At 39.7% G+C, this 17,821-nt stretch overlaps 1 protein-coding gene across 2 annotated transcripts in view; it reads left to right on the top strand.

The window, feature by feature from the left end:
* scara5 (scavenger receptor class A, member 5 (putative)) overlaps positions 1-4,575 on the top strand; it is a 60,319-nt gene extending 55,744 nt beyond the window's left edge. For both annotated transcript variants that reach the window (XM_042333655.1, XM_007892898.2), the window contains exon 9: positions 2,516-4,575. In XM_042333655.1, the coding sequence (XP_042189589.1) occupies positions 2,516-2,652 (137 nt within the window). In that variant the 3' untranslated portion in view covers positions 2,653-4,575. The remainder of the gene's footprint in view (positions 1-2,515) is intronic.
* Positions 4,576-17,821: the final 13,246 nt, after the last annotated feature.

The following is a 17,821-nucleotide window of genomic DNA, read 5'->3' as shown; positions in this document are numbered from 1 at the left end:
GTGGGGAGAGTAGTTAATACAGAGAAAAACTGCAAAAAATTACAGCAAGACATTCATTAATAAACTTGCTGAGTGGGCATTTCAATGGCAAATGCACTTCAATGTAGAAAAATGTGAGGTGGTACATTTAGTCAGAAGCAATAAGGAAGTCACATACATCCTGGAGAATAAAAACCTAAATAGGGTAGACGAGCAAAGGGATCTAGGGGTACACATTGACAATTCACTAGAAGTAGCAAAGCAGGTCAACAAGGCCATAAAAAGGCAAACCAGGCATTGGGGTTTATTTCTAGAGGGATAGAAATGAAAAGCAGGACATTTATAGTAAACTTCTATAGAACCTTGGTTAGACCACACTGAGAACATTGTGTGCAGTTCTGGTCCCCACATTATAGAAGGGATGTAGAGGCATTGGAGAGGGTGCAAAGGAGATTTACAAGGATGATCCCAGAACTGAGAGGTTATACCTATCAGGAAAGGCTGAACATTCTTGAACTCTTTTCTCTTGAAAAGAGGAGGGTAAGGGGTGACCTGATAGAGGTCTTTAAAATTATGAAAGGTTTTGATAGGGTAGACATAGGGAAGATGTTTCCACTTGTGGGGGAGACCAAAACCAGGGCCATCAATATAAAATAGTCACAAATAGATCAAATAGGGAAGTTAGAAGAAATTTTTTCACACAGAGAATAGTGGAAATGTGGAACATGCTACCACAAGGAGTTGTTGAGGCAAATAGCACAGATGTATTTAAGGGAAAGCTAGATAGGTACTTGAGGGAGAAAGGAATACAAGGTTATGCTTGAAAGCTTAGTTGAGGAAGGGCAGGAGGAGGCTCATGTGGAGCATAAACACCGGCATAGACCAGTTGGGCCGAATGGCCTGTTTCTGTACTGTACATTCTAATGTATTCTAATGTAATGTTTTCACATAATATATATTTCTTGCATTTGATATAATGTCTTATCACGTCTTCAAGACATCTCAAAGCTCTTCACAGAATATACTGAAAAGTGAATCGATTGTGTATTTTGTGGGCAAAATACATCTAGCAGCATTCCAAACAGAGAAATCTATGCATGATAACGGACCATGGCAGCTATAGTCCAGAACGCAAGATCTCCCCTCTCATTGCACTAATTATGTTGGATCAAAACAGAAATTGATGAGAATGCATGTGCTGAGTGGAGGCAGAGTGAAAGAGTGAAGGGCAATACAGTCCATTAGCACGCACAGTTCAAGGCTGGATTTATACAGTGCTAATGATGCCTAGCTGTAATTATATGCTCTGGGTTTAATATAGGTAATTCATACAATAATTACATGCTGTTGTTGAAGAAAAAAACATTTAAACTGCTATACTACCATTGGGGTTGCTGGCATTCTCTTGGCATTCAAGATCAATCAAACTAAACCAACTTGGCAAATTGAGTGGCTTTCTAAAGCTTGCTCTTTTCTCCTGTTACCTCAACCTGGCCTTTTTGTAATATATTATCAATTTCAACTATAACAATTTACATTTATATAGCGCCCTTCGCACAAGATAGTGTCTCAGAGCAGCGTGTAGTGGTGGGGTTGGACACTGAGTAAGAGAAAAGAAAGAGGTCAGCATTGATGCAGTAGCAGAGGTGTGATTTAACACTAAGCAAGTGGTGTATATATTTGGTAACATTAAGTAAACTGATATTGGCTCAATCATTTTATGCTTACAATTTAACTCCACATTCAAGTGCAATATGAGGGTTGAAAGTCACATGGAAATGAAACACAGTCATTTTTTCTCCTTAGCATTAGCACTATAATTGTTTCTCCCTCTATTATAAGTCGGCAATCAAATGTCGGAGTGCAGCCTTTTCACTTTATTTTGTAATCTTAAATTTAAGACATGATGGGGTGTGGCAGAGTAGAATTGCTGTCACCCGGGGTTTGCCAGGGCGTGGGCAAAATGTGTGCAATTGCCTTTCCTGCCTTAGAGCCTCAGCGTTTGGTAGAGTGTGAGGCAATCCTGAGTTAAAAGTGCTTCTTTGGGATAAAATCAATCTTTCAACTACTTATGTTAGAAAATTGACTGTGTAAATTCAATTTCCTGGGACTTTTTATTAAGCGTGTTACTGGTAAATTAGCAGGAAGAACAGGAGGCTTTGGGGCCAGAATTGAGTACAGAGTATGAGAACGAACGTTGGCAGAAAGCAAAGAATAAGTCTCCAGTGGTTCTTAATGTGTTCCTTATTTTGGGCAATTTATTGCAAGGAAGATATTAAAGAGTTGAACAAATTTTACCCCACAGTCTGTTTTGTATTGCATTTTGAGAGATGTGGAATAGTTAGTAAACTTTCTTTCTCCATTCAGCTCAACTTCAAAACATTCACTTCAGTGTTTCAGATGGTGCCTCAAAAACAGGCATTGTGATTAGCTTTTATCTCTCCTAGGAGAAATGTCAACTACAAAAAAAGTTGTTGGCAAACTGACTTGTCTCCTAAAGAATATTAACTGGCCGGCTGTGTTGTTTTGTATGCAGGTACTGGTCGTATCTGGATGGATGATGTTGCCTGTGAAGGAATAGAGGACACAATTCTTCAATGCAAATTCTCGGGATGGGGCAAAACTAACTGTGGTCATGCAGAAGATGCTGGAGTAACCTGCAAGGTCACCTGATTCAAGGAGAACATCCTAAATCATTTTAAAGGGCATCATCAGCTTTCATTGGGCTTCATTTTTTTAATCTTGGTCTATTTTTTATATGAAAACTTTAACAAAAAGCGAACCTACATTATTTTTCATTTCAATATAATTTGATGGCATAATATCCACAATGTTATTCCATAAGTATTATGTGTGAAAGTGATAAGGTCATTATTACAAATATTAGTTAAGCTATTTGGTAATTACTAAAGGAAATAGGCCTGATTTCCTTACAGTATCTGCTGAATCCTGGCACCAATTCTGATAAGCAACAACACAATAAATATTAATTGTTGTTATTTGCTCCAACTATGGTGCTATATTAAAATATTTGTGTTGTGTATATCTGGGACAGATTGATGCTCCAAGCCTCTGAGACAAAAATCAGAACTGGTTACCTTTATTTTCTCAGATGCAGTTTAATCCATTCAGTTACATAGTCGATGTATTACGGCGTCATGTCACGCATGTTTTTAAAGAATAATCTGTAATTGGCAATGCAATAGTGCAATGCATTGGTGCTCCAAGGCACAAGAGCGGTGTGATACAAACTTGTGCTCATGATTCCTCTCGTGACAGGTTTCTGATCTCAGTCGTGTCATTAGTTGCTGCTCAGTGGAAATCATGCCCTTTCCTGGAGGAGGGTGAAACATCCTGGGCTTCTCTTTGTATACAAATCTAAGCTAAAACTGTAGAGAGGGTCAAAGCTGAATATTTGATTATGCAGTCTAAAGTTTATACTTTTGAATTATAAACAATATGATATATGCAGTACTGTAATAAAAGTAATTAATAATGTAATAATAGTAACATACATCTAGATGTCACTTTCACATATCAGAAATATTGGGTCTACTTTGGGATATTACTTAACAATAACGATAATATGTGAGAACAGGCCTCGAGACGTTCTCCTCCAGAGTTCTGGTAATGATATTCCTTACTTCTGAATATGGAAGGGTATCATTTTCATAACTCAAAGCCTAACAATTCCTCAATCTAACATGTTGGAAACTGATTTAAAGAAAAATAAAATTGCAGAGAAGAAAATATAAAAGTAACTGGATGTTTAGAGTTTGATGTCTGGAGGACATAGAGTGACCTACTTTGCATTGTAACAGTTCTGTGTCATTTAAATCCCCAATACTCTACTTTGTCCCCTAAAAGGATATGTAACCTATCTGCACTACACTGTAGAGTATTCAATAGCTTACCACTAAAAGTTCTACTCTATCATTCCACGTAGCCCAGATACATCTTACCATTGTGTGGTTCTCTTAGCTGAGGGAAGAACAACTGATGAAACTTGCTCCAAAAAGTGGTGGTTCAAAGCAAAAGGCACTATTTGGCTCTAGTGCTATGAGATTTTTCACATCAGTCCATAAAAATATTCAGCATAGAAAGGAGCCAATTGGCCAAATATGTCTGTGGCAAAATGCTACGGGAGAACTATTATCTATCACCACACAGGTTTTCTGCTTTTCTGGAAGGAAGTTTTGGGAATGCATTTATTGTAACTCCTTTGAATGACCCAGTTACTACAATAGGAATAAGATCAAAGCAGTACAAAAATACAGATGGAAATGCTAGTTTTCTACAAAGTTATAATCAATATAATTTGGGAGTATTTTTACAAAGAATTAAGTTTCTGAATGGGCTTTTATATGATTTCACTTTTATTTGAATTGTAAAGATTGTGATTAATTCCTATTTTTATGTTACAATGTGGTTAATTCAGTCATTAATAGTAAGACCCCAAACAAATGAATGGTATGCTGCACACATCCACCTGTACATAAATGTCTGCAATGGTTTCAGAATACTTACAGGTACTATTTGAACGTCAGCTTACAAAACTGAATGTAAAATAATTGCAAATTAAAATGTGGCATTGATTTTGGTGCTTCTCTGTTACTTTCAATAATAAAATAATAATACTGATATTTTATCAATAACATTGAGAACATTTCATGACACTTGACATTTCTGTAAAGTGAAGTGACTCTGTATTTGTAGGCGAATGTAGCAGCTAACATTCACACCGCAATGTTCCACAAACACTGGGGTAAAGCTTGCAGCATTTCACATTAATACAAGGAATGTGTAACACAAGAAATGCCACAAACTTCATCTCAGCATTTCTAGGTAATAAAGGCTTGTGTTGTTGGCAAACTGAAGGGCTAAGAGACGGTCATAAGGAAGGAATCAGATCAAAGCAGCAATATTAGGTAAATCATAATAAAATAAAGGAAATACAAGAGCTCTACACAATAGTTGCACCAATCTTTATTTCAGAAATTATTTTTACAAGACGCACATGGTGCAGCCGTTAAATTTTATTCTGCTGTGGATATGGATCACGTCCCATTCAAATGGAATAACCAGATGAGTGAGGAATTTAGATAATTCTCAGTTAGACAACAGAATGGAATGGAATGGCAGTGCAGTGACTCGCAAGGAAAAGTTATATCTCTGGCCTACAGAAAACATAACTTTAAACTGTGCACATGAGACACAAAGAGATCTCATATTGCTCACTTTTCAAAAGATCCAGTATTTAGAGAAAGGAACCATGTGTGAAAAAACACTGCAGTATTGTAGCTTCTATTATATCAAAGTCTTTGCAATTTAAGAGACCCAATCTGCGCCTAAACACTTCAGAACGAGGTAAGCAGGGTGAGTCCCTCTGGGAAGGAAGTGCAAACTCCATTCCAGACAAAAGGAAACCATACTTATGTGGAAACCTCAGTAGTTTGATTTTGAAGACATGATGATAGGTTTTCATGAGTGTCTGATACCTTGCTGACCAAAACAAGGAAAGAGAGAAGTCCCAATTCTTAGTATCTGATCAGTAATAACGAAAGCTGCGTAGAATTAGAAAAAAACAATAATAAATTGGTCACTTCCATCCACAGCTGTTTGTGGGACACAGCTGTGCACAATTGGCTGCCGAGATTCGCCCACAAATATACAGTCAATTCACTTCACAGCATAGAAGACGTGAAAAGCACTATATCAAATGCAAGAATTATTTATTTGTTTAGAATTATTAGACAATGGAATTAATGGTCTTATCCTTTAGCACTAAAATGGTTGAATTCACAAATTTAGTCAAGAATAAAGTAGAGAACAATGTGTGAATCTTGAACAGGGGAAGGATGTTACTTTGAGGAAATCTAGGGATATTCTCCTAAAACCACAACTCCATCTTAATGCTTTACCTCACTTTCTCCACAATTATTCTCGAGAGCAAAGACACTCATCCTCTGTTTACTTCTAACTACCTCTCCTCCAGGACAGGAAGAACCCAAAGCAAGTCAAGCTTGTGGCAGGTAAGACCTGTGTGAAAACACTTCTTCTTTATGGATCTGAGCTCCTGAGGGTGCAGTGGAAGGCTTTGTCCAGTCCATTTGCAGGGTCGAGTGTGATGTAGTGAGGTGGATTTGTGGCAAAACAGGAAGTGGCTGCAGAGATGGAAGATAAACAACAACAAATCACATTTGGATAATGCCTTTCACATCGGGAGGATGTCCCAAGCTGCTGGACAGTCACGGATTTGGATGCAAACAAAGGGTTGGGATCAGGAGGGGTGGAGGGCAGGACAAGAACAAAGCATGGTGATCGATTTCCGCACGTGTCAGATACCCAGCTGACCCAAAAAAACTTTTGAGAATATATGGATCATAATTTGCTTTGCTTTTGTACTCTATGTACTTCTACATAATCCATGACTGTTTTACTCTCTGGAATCCTTTAAGAAAACACAAAAAATGTGGAATCTGATAAAGTCATCAATTCCACACCATCCACAGACACCAAAAGGTTGGCAGTTTTCGGGTTGGTAAATGGTAATTAGTGATATGCTGCAGGGGTCAGTGCTGATGATACCAACCTGGTCACTAGTTAGGAGGCTGGCAAGAGACTTCAGGAAGACTTTAATAGATTAGTGCAATGGACAGATAAATTTTAATGAAATGTGATGAGATTTGTGATTGGTAGAAAAAAAACAAAGGAAGGAAGTATATATTAAATTACAGTATCTTCAAGGAGCAAACGGACTTGGGAGAGCAGGTACCTAAGTCCTTGAAAGTGCAAGCACAACTAGAAATGTCTGTGAAAAGCTAATAGTGTAGTATTCTGAGTTTTATACATAGTTGAGTACAAAAGTAAAGCAATAATGCTCAATTTGTACAAATTACTGTTAGGTTGCAACTGTGTTCAGTTTCGGAAACCTTACCTTGCCTCAGGAAAGATGTTAAGGCCTTGGAAGGGATTGCAGAGGAGATTTACAAGAATGATACCATGGATCAGGGGCTTTAATTAAGAGAAGAGATTGGAAAAGCTGGATCTATTTTCATTGCGCAGAGAAGGTTGAGAGAGGACCCGTTGGAGTTGTACAAAATTAAGAGGGGTTTTGACACAGTAAATAGGAAAAAGCTATTTCCACTAGTAGGAGAGTCAGTGACTAGGGTTATAAGATAGTCACAAGATGAGCGAAAGGAGGGCTTAGGATTTTTTTTTCTCAGAGTAAAGTGGTAGATGCAGAGTCCATCGTGAGGGAAGTAGATAAATGTGAAGGATATAAACCTGGAAGGGTATGGAGATAAGGTCACACTGTGGGATTGAATGAACACCGTGAAAGATGAGGGATACAATGCAAGATTATTATTATTATATCATTCCCCAGGAGTTACCATCTCCTTTACAAATACTGTCATTTCATCCAGCTGCAAAGATCTGTTTTTGCAAATTATTTTATAGCTCCACCTCATGGCCATCTCTTGCTCTCATCTGTGTCTATAGTTTAGCTGTAATGGTCCTTGAATTACTGCAGATAAAACAAATCTGAGTTTATTCTTCAACACCTTCTTCACTATTTTGATAGTTTTTATTTAGCGTATGTTTTCTCAAACACCCTGAATCATATCTTCTATCACCTGTCAGTCAACCACAGGCCTCAGCTGATTCTTATCTCCCCAAACTGTCCCCTGTAAATCTGCTTTCAATGAATTGTGTTTATGTGTTCTGCAAGTTTAACTTCCCATCTGTATAGACCATCTTTTCCGTAAAAGTACTGTGGGGGACTGTATTACTTTATTTTAAGTCCAAATAAAATTAGCAGTAACAGAAACACATTTATACTAACATTTTGGGTATATGGCTACCATTTTTATTAGAATGAGGTTGCACATTTGTTGGGATTATAAGTTATATTTTACTCTCTGTATTCCTTTAAGAAAACACAAAAAATCAAAAACAAAATGTTACATTTTATAGTAGGGAGGTTAATTTTGTCAGCATATTCAAGAGGGAATTTAGTAGGTATGTGGGAAAACATTATTTGAGAGAAGTATGAGAGAAAGTATTGTATGTTTTTTTTAGTTTAGGACTGACCAGATAGGTTGCAATGATGTTTTCCACTGCTGTATATTCCAGTACAATATGTACAATTCTATGGCAATAACAAGTTTAACATTTACATTGTGGACTGGTCTATGGAGACACCTGCCTCTTAGTATCAGCTAGAATCATAGAATCATAGAATATTACAGCACCGAAGGAGTCCATTCGGCCCATTGTGCTCTTTGGAAGAGCTACCCAATCCTCCCACCCCTCCACTCTTTACCAATATCCTTGCAAATGTTACCTTTTCAAGTGCCTATCTAACTCCCTTTTGAACTATTTCTATACATTTTCAATGTACAGGTACACTATAGTACTGAAAACATATTGTAGAGTCCTGTAGCTCAGTGGTTAGAGCACTCGCCTCGCAAGCAAGAGACCTGGGTTTCATTCCCGGCAGGGTGAAACTTTGGGCAAGTTTCCTTATTCCACACGCCTGATAATAATCCCTCAAGAAAAAAAACAATAATAAATTGGTCACTTCAATCAATCCATGACTGTTTGTGGGACACTGCTGTGCGTAATTGGCTGCTGCGTTTCACCCACAAATATAGTAAATTCACTTTACAGTATATTCTGTGAAGCGCTTTGAGATGTCTGGAAGACGTGAAAAGCGCTATATCAAATACAAGGATTATTATTATTATACTACTGTACCTGTAATTTTACAGCAATATAATGAACAAATTGTAGTACTATTGTATTATCCCTAGCCCAATAAATACAAAACATTCAGTTAATTTATGTTCAATATATGCTGATTTCGCGCTCAACTACAAATCCCTGGCACCTCCTGACCTTTCTGACCTGCTTTCTCCCCTCTCCATTACCCGCTGCCTCCACTTGGCTGACCTCTCGATTATCCCTCGTCTCTGCTCCACCATTGACATCCACGCTTTCAGCCACTTTACCCCAAAGCTTTGGAACTCTCTCCTCCAGTCCCTCCGCCTTGCCCCTTCTTTCCCATCTTTTAGATCACAACTGAAGACCTTCCTCTTCGACTGTATGTATTAAATCAATGTTACGAATGAAGAATAAAATCAGATTTAAAACATATTAATTTAGTTGAGCATTTACAGAGTCCTTCTCAGACCCCAGGAAGAGAGATTTTGGTTTGGGAAATCTAAATCCCACTTTTCCACTCTGAATCATTCTAGTGCTAGCAAGGGATAGTGCTAGTGCTACAGTATGTAAGCTTTACTAAAATTTGCAAGTACAAGGAGCGAGAACCGTCACAGCTCCAATGCATTGTCAGAGGTATCATCCTTTGGAATGAGACTTTAAACTGAGGTTCTGTCTACTATTTAAAAAAAAATAGTTTCCTGGTCAGTAATGCTCTAGAGATTATGAATTAGTCATTTACCTCATGTGAATCGGGGAAGCTGCTGTATGGAGATTAATGCTGCCACGTTTGCCTTTGAATACATAAATACAACTTTACAGAAAATGATGAGTCATTTTGGTACAAGTTGCTATATCAATTGCAAATTGATACATTTTTAATGCATTATCATGTGTAACGATTTTAATATTTTTGGTCTACCATGGGTTAGACTACAAAAGCAATGTCAGCTTCATTTAAGTATCGCTACAGATCCAGTCATACTAGGATCATGAAAGCAACAGCATGAAATAGGAGGAATCAGAGCTGTCCAACTCAGAATTATTGAGACATAACTCATGCCTCCATCTAAGTGTTAGTGGGATGACATTCAAGTGACAGTCTGGACAATATGCTGTGTGGGGCTTCATCCAATAATCTTCTCCCCGGAAGTAGGTGTTACCAACCAAGCCAAGATGACACATAATCATAGGGCAAACAAATTCTGAAAAATACCCACAAAATAGTCACTCTATTTTATATCTAAATCCTGTGGGATGTGCTCCTGGCGTGAAATGCACAGTATAACATGTGAGGATTATAAGACCTTGCATTTCAAAAGCGCCTTTCACTTCAGGATGACATCTCAAAACTCTTCACAAGCTTTACTGTAAAGTGAAGTGACTGTGTATCCTGTAAGCAAACACAGCAGCAAATTTGCAAACAGCAATGGCCCACAAACAGTCCTGAAGTGAAATTATTATTAAGAAGTATTTATTTGATTTTTAGTCAATTGGTGGATCACTTTCCAAGGGTAAAAATTTCTTTAAAAAATTAAAACAAATAAATAAATAATTTGTCACTCTATCCACGACTGTTTGTGAGACACTGCTGTGCACGATTGGTTGCCACATTTCACCTACAAAATATACAGTACAATTCATTTTATAATATATTCTGTGAAGCACTTTGAGACACCTCAATCACATAAAGTGCTAGATTGAATGCAGGGATTATGGAGAACAATGCAAGGATTAAGTGGAGACCTGTAGCATATTGGTTAGAGCACTCACCTCGCAACCGAGAGGACCTGGGTTAATTTCTGGGCAGAACGAAACATTAGGCAAGTTTCCTTACTCCACAGTACCGAGCAGTAAGTAGGAACTCGATTGTTAGTCGATTGGGGGATCTCTTTTCCAGGGATAAGAATCCCTTCAAAAAAGATAACTGTGTGGGACACTGGTGTGCGCAATTGGCTGCCATGTTTCGCCAACAAAATAGTCAATTAACTTTACAGGATACTCTGCGAAGCACTTTGAGATACCTTGAAGATGTGATAAGGCATTATATCAAATACAAGAATTATTATTATCAAATATAAGTATTATTATTATTATTTTCTAGTACTGGAACTGATGTTTCTTACTCCATATGTTTTTCTCATTCTTTGCTCTGCGGAGACCATGTGCCAGAGTTCATTTGCACACAGCAGTCAACAATTGAGGCACAACTATTTTCACTATATCTGTACCTCATTGAACTAAAATAATTTAATTGGAATCTTTAGAGTGCTTTTAGTTTCTGGGAAATGAACACTTGGGCAAATTTAATGGATTGCTAAAGGGCTACAAATCTGACAGTTCATACATTTGTTTAACAAAGAAGCTTAATCTAATTGTGATCAGCAGGCATTGAGCTTTCACTGAACCATAAATGTAGATCATTTGGAAGCACAAGTTTATATAAAATTGTCCTCTGCGACTGAAAAATGGGAGGAGAGGGGGCAGAGAGGGAGAAGAGGGAGAAGAGGAGAAAAGGGGGGAGGGGAGAGAGAAAGGGAGGGGAGAAATAGGAGGGGGAGGAGGGAGGGAGAGGGGAAGGGGGAAAGGAGGAGGCAGAGAAGGAGGCGGAGAGAGGGAGAGGGGAAGGAAACAAAGGAGGAGGGAGAAAGAGTCAGGAGAGGAGAGGAAGAGATAGGGAGAGGGGACAACTGGTGGAGTTTGAGGAGAGAAAAGGAAGGCGGGGAGAGAAAGCTGGGAAAAGAGGTGATATGGGGAGGGAAAAGGGAGAGAAGGAAGTAGAGTGGACACCAGGAGGATGTAAGGAGGAACATTCAGAAATTGGTGCTGTTGTACAATTATATTTTTGGAAATGGGAAGTTTTTTCAAGAGCTATTGCAAACTCTTGGCTCAATATTCACTTTGAACTTTAATCTCTTTATTTTCTTTCAATTTTCTCCTCCTGGGCAACAACACCCTAATAACATTGGCATTCATTCCATGGCTGTTTATGGGACATTGCTGTGTGCAAAAAGGTTGGGTATGAAGGGGCTAGGATTCTTTGTGTGTGATACAAAACAGCCAGTATCACCGGGTTAATATAGTTAGAATCGAACAAAGTGCATATAAAGTCCTTGGCTTTATGTTCAGAAAAGAGTATAAAAATAGGGAAATAATGTTAAATTTATATGAAACATTGGTTGGACCTTATTTGGAGTGCTGTGTGCAGTTTTGGTCACCATTGTTTTTCTTCATCCTTCTAAGACAGAAACTATGAGGTCAAATGGCCAAAGGTCTTCACCATTCTAACCTCTCTTGTGAACGACAGCATTCAGAGCTTTAATGGCATGGCCCACTCCGTGAACCCTTATAGTCTGCCTGGCAGTCAGCGAGTGGTGAAACATTCTCAATAAAATACTTTCACTGTGCCTGTGGCTCTCAATAAAGAGTCTATTTTCCCATTAGTTTAGACTGAACCTCAGCTTTCTACTGCACAAAAAAAATCCATCTGTCTGTCCAGACGAATTTGCTATTGTCTGCATGGAAACGTCAGACTGCTTTATTAAATGCTTAAATGTGTCCATGCTTGATCAGGCTGTACTTATATAATATTAAAGATTGACAGCATTGTTCTGTTTAATGCCTTGGATGTTTGTTCAGTGGTGTGTCACAGTTCTTGGAGGCTTATTACCATTAATGGGTAGCCTTTGTGTTTCTACATATGTTTGCCCAATTAAGGTTCTTATTAGATTCATGTGTTCTCAATGTCGTTGAATCTTACCAGAACTTTCAAGTCTACTTCATGTTATATCACATTTACATTGTGGATCTAGGAAACTCCAGAGACTGCCTGCACTGAATAGCACTGTGCACACAAAGCCATCATCTGCAGGAAACTTTAATCATAGTGTGGAAATACTGCAATAGCTTTACTAAAAACAAACACAAGCAAATCCCTTGGAAAAGAGGAACCTTGTTGGACCTCACAGACCTAAACTGTTTATTTGTGTAAGTTATATTTGTAGGCTCCCTCTCTGCCTACAAATGTCACTTGCATCCTGTTTTGATCTTCTATTACATATTATAAGACTATCTGAATCATATAATACCCAGGCCGAATTATGAATATCCTGAGAAAGGAAAAGAAATTTAAGGCAGACGTGATCAATCCAGAAACAACAAAACTACATTTATGTAGCGCCTTTCACGTCAGGAGATTGGCCAGGTTGTCAAAGCTGCGCAGTCAGAATCTTCTAGCAGAAGTAGCCCCTCCCCAAACACGCACACACACACACGTCATTTCCAAGGACATCTTCAAATATTGACCTACATTAAATATTAATCAAATTTAATGAAACAGGAAAACATCAGTGGTTCATTCAACATCATTTCACGTTCAAAATATTTTATCCTTTAACATTTTTTAAATGAAAAGGCTCACAAAAATTATTGTTCACATTTTTAAAATATCCTTTTAGTTATTAGTTATTCTAATGACATTATTTTATATGTTAAGTAAATTAACTTAAATTAAGCAAACTAACTGCCATTATTTACCAACATGAAAAGATTCCCTTCATTTCTAAGTAATCTCTTTTTGTAAAGCACTGTATTTTGGGACATTTCTTTTATATAAAAGACATTAAAAAGTTAGTCTTTTTGCAAGCCAATATGGTACAGACATAATGCTGAATATCCTTCTCATGTGCTGACATGTCTAGAATGATTTAAGACCTTTGTTCCAATGTCTTAGTGAATCAAACCTGAAGATTTGTAAATAAAGTACTAAAGTAACCTATTATAATTTGACCAATTGCCTACATTTAACAGACAGACATATGTTAGTGATAGGAAATTGAACACTTCTCCACTTTTGGCACCAAATAAATAACATTACATTATTATATTTCTGTCACTTTTTTTATTGCTCCGGATACACTAAACCTTGACATCACCATCAAGCCTTCCAAGGTTAGCATTTGGCTGAACAATCCTGAGTACAGCTGTCCACTCTGATCCCAGAGTACCCCTCACTGCGCTCATCTAATTTTTCAACCTCAGCAATGTATGACTTCTTGCCGACGTTAAAGGCGCTATATAAATGCAACCTGTTTTTGCTGTTCCAAGTCCAGCAGTGAGACTGAGAACTGGTATCATTTTTTACTCTGGACTCGTAATCTTCTACCAGCCAGGTTAGCTGTGCCCGAATGTCTATTTATAGATAGGGACAACGGGAAACATGAGATAATAATGCTTGAAAACAATTTAAAAATCTAGCCAAAGCTTTTATGAAACCTTTAGTGAGTTCTTAACATGCTTACTTAGGCATCAGCGAGGCTCAATTAGTCGCACTTTTGTGTCCAAATCAGAAGGTTTGTGGATCCAAGCCCCACATTGGGTTTATAATACCTAGGCTTATCATGTAGACTGCCGAGGGTGACATTTTAAATACAGTGCGGGGGGTGGAGAGAGAGTGCTGGGAACTCCTGTCTTTTGATTAAGACAGCAGACATCCACTTGTCTGTCTGTACAAGTGGATATTGAAGATCCAATTGCACTGTTTGAAAAGAGAAGGGAGTTTTTTTTCCAATTTCCTGACCAGTAATCCCAGAGAAAAAGTCATTTTCCCCCTAACAGTTTGTGGGACATTGCTTTGAGTAAATTGGCTGCTGTGTTTGCAGCACATACACAATATACTTGACTGTTTTTTGATGACCTGATGTGGTCACAACTCTATTAAACAGAAGAATTATTTATTGCAGATGAAACCTAAGCAACTGATTAATAAATTCAGTAATAATGGTAATAATCCTTGCTTTTGATATAACAAAAACTTGCACTTATATTGCGCAATACACGCCTTAGCATCTAAGAGCCTGACTCCAAGCCCTGTGGGTGGAGGTGACCGGAAGCACTGTCGAAAAGGAAGGTTTTCAGACGGGGCTTGAAAAATGGGAGAGAGTGGGCAAGGCGGAAGGATTGAGGGAGTGTTCCACAGTTTTGGGGTGTAGTGGCTGAAAGCGTGACCTCCAATAGTGGAGCGGAGGGTGTGAGGGACAAGCAGGAGGCTGGTGCCAGTCGAGCAGAGGCGCCGGTTAGTGGATTGAGGAGTGAGAAGATTGGAGAAGTGCCATGTAGGGAATGGATTTAGCGCCTTATCATGTCTTTGAGACATCTCAAAGCAATTTACAGAATATACTGTAAAGTGAATTGACTGTATATTTTGTGGCCGAAACGCAAAGCACAAAACTCAGCAAATTCAGATTGCTGCCTGGTGGCAACAGAATACATTACATAAACAGGAATACATTGCTTCATTGAGAGGTGCACCACTCAAAGCGCTGCCCTTTAAAACCATGTTGCTGACTGTTTACAATGTGGCCAAGGCTGGCCCCACTCACCTCTTCAGGGCAGATTATAATAGAGTAATACTTATCTTACATTTGGTATAGCACCTTTCACATTGGGAGGACATCTCAAAATGCTTCACAGAATATACTGTAAAGTGCAGTGACAATTGTATCTGAAGGATTGTTGGCCAGGACACCAGGAGAAACTCTCCTTTTCTATTTGAATAGTACGAGATAATTGATGTCCACCTAAGCAGACAGACAGGACTTCAGTTTAACCAGATTGTCTCTCCGATGGAGCAACCTCTATCTGAGCCTAGGGATCAAGAACCAAGGCGGTCCGAAGTCCAGTTTCTCCACACTCTCTTTTTGGGGTTGTCTCGAACTCCATGCCAATGCCTGATTCCAGCCAACAATAATAATAATTCTTGCATTTGATATAAAGCTTTTCATGTCTTCTAGACGTCTCAAAGCGCTTCACAGAATATGCTGTAAAATGAATTGACTGTATATTTGTTTGCGAAACGTGGCAACCAATTGTACACAGCAGTGTCCCTCAAACAATCGTGGATTGAAAATGACCAATTTATTATTGTTTTGTTTTGGAGGGATTATTATTTGGCGTGTGGAGTAAGGAAACTTTCCCAAGGTTTCGCCCTGTCGGGAATTGTACCCAGGTGTCTCGTTTGCAAGGCGAGTGCTCTAACCACTGAGCTATAGGACTCCATGCCTCCAACTGTGGGGAAGACATTCCTGAGTTCAGCAGATCCGCCGACCACAAATAAATGATCAGGGAAGTGCAGAGCTGAGCTCTCCAACAAAGGACCGGAGCCTCAAAAGCCGGTAGGGTGACCCTATGTCCCCGATTTCCGTGGGGACGGTCCTGGATGAGATATTGTGTCTCTGGACAAATTTGCCCCGTCTTGAGATCAACCACAAACTGAGCAACAATAATAACAATCAAAACCAGATACTGATCAGAGGAAATACAGCCATTAATTAATCCAACAAGCTTCTCCAGTGCTGCCAGCATCAGGGGGTGTGATGAGTTCAGGTTTTTATAGAGGCGTCGCCAGATTTGGTTTACAAATATGGTCATCCTCCATCAAGGCTGAGCTGTCTGTCTGTCTGTCTCTGTGCGTGTGTAACTGTCTGTCTGTGTGTGTGTGTCACTGTGTGTGTGACACTGTGTCACTGTGTGTGTGTCACTGTATGTGTGTCTGTCACTGTATGTGTGTCACTGTGTATGTCACTGTGTGTGTGTCTCTGTCACTGTGTGTGTCTCTGTGTCACTGTGTGTGTGTCTCTGTGTCACTATGTCTGTGTCACTGTGTGTGTCAGTGTGTGTCACTGTGTGTGTGTCTCTGTCACTGTGTGTGTCACTGTGTGTGTCTCTGTGTCACTGTGTGTGTGTCACTGTTTGTGTGTGTTACTGTGTGTCAGTGTGTGTGTGTCACTGTTTGTGTGTGTTACTGTGTGTCAGTGTGTGTGTGTCAGTGTGTGTGTGTCACTGTGTGTGTCTGTGTGTGTGTCACTGTGTGTGTGTCACTGTGTGTGTGTGTCACTGTGTGTGTGTGTGTCACTGTGTGTGTCACTGTGTGTGTGTGTCACTGTGTGTGTGTGTCACTGTGTGTGTGTGTGTGTGTGTGTCACTGTGTGTGTGTGACTGTGTGTGTGTGTGTGTGTGTGTGTCAGTGTGTGTGTCACTGTGTGTGTGTGTGTCACTGTGTGTGTGTGTGTCACTGTGTGTGTGTCACTGTGTGTGTGTGTCACTGTGTGTGTCACTGTGTGTGTGTCACTGTGTGTGTGTGTCACTGTGTGTGTCATGTGTGTGTGTGTCAGTGTGTGTGTGTCACTGTGTGTGTCACTGTGTGTGTGTGTCACTGTGTGTGTGTCACTGTGTGTGTGTCACTGTGTGTGTCAGTGTGTGTGTGTGTCACTGTGTGTGTGACTGTGTGTGTCAGTGTGTGTGTGTGTCACTGTGTGTGTCACTGTATGTGTGTGTGTGTCACTGTGTGTGTGTCACTGTGTGTGTGTGTCACTGTGTGTCACTGTGTGTGTGTCACTGTGTGTGTCACTGTGTGTGTCACTGTGTGTGTGTCACTGTGTGTGTGTGTGTGTCACTGTGTGTGTCACTGTGTGTGTGTGTCACTGTGTGTGTCACTGTGTGTGTGTGTCACTGTGTGTGTGTGTGTGTGTGTCAGTGTGTGTGTGTCACTGTGTGTCACTGTGTGTGTGTGTGTCACTGTGTGTGTGTGTCACTGTGTGTGTGTCACTGTTGTGTGTCACTGTGTGTGTGTGTGTGTCACTGTGTGTGGTGTCACTGTGTGTGTCACTGTGTGTGGTGTGTCACTGTGTGTGTGTCACTGTGTGTGTGTGTGTGTCACTGTGTGTGTCTCACTGTGTGTGGTCACTGTGTGTGTGTCACTGTGTGTGTGTGTGTCACTGTGTGTGTCACTGTGTGTGTGTCACTGTGTGTCACTGTGTGTGTGTCACTGTGTGTGTGTGTGTCACTGTGTGTGTGTGTGTCACTGTGTGTGTGTGTGTGTCACTGTGTGTGTGTGTGTGTCACTGTGTGTGTCACTGTGTGTGTCAGGGACCAAACTTTCATCTGAACAGTAACTGACTGGAACTGATGCGCTGCAAACCTCCATAGCAATGCGCACGAGAGCAGCTGGGACTGGCTCAATGCACGTCACAAATACGTCACAAGAACAAGCCCCGCCCGTTATTGTTCTGAAAATTACGCATGCGCAACGTCTCCTCTCGCCACCTGATCCCTTCTCCCC

Source organism: Callorhinchus milii, unplaced genomic scaffold (assembly GCF_018977255.1).
Source record: "Callorhinchus milii isolate IMCB2004 unplaced genomic scaffold, IMCB_Cmil_1.0 Scaffold3, whole genome shotgun sequence".
Classification (NCBI taxonomy): domain Eukaryota; kingdom Metazoa; phylum Chordata; class Chondrichthyes; order Chimaeriformes; family Callorhinchidae; genus Callorhinchus; species Callorhinchus milii.
Note: the sequence above shows the minus strand (reverse complement) of the source record. Positions and strands in the feature narration are given on the sequence as shown.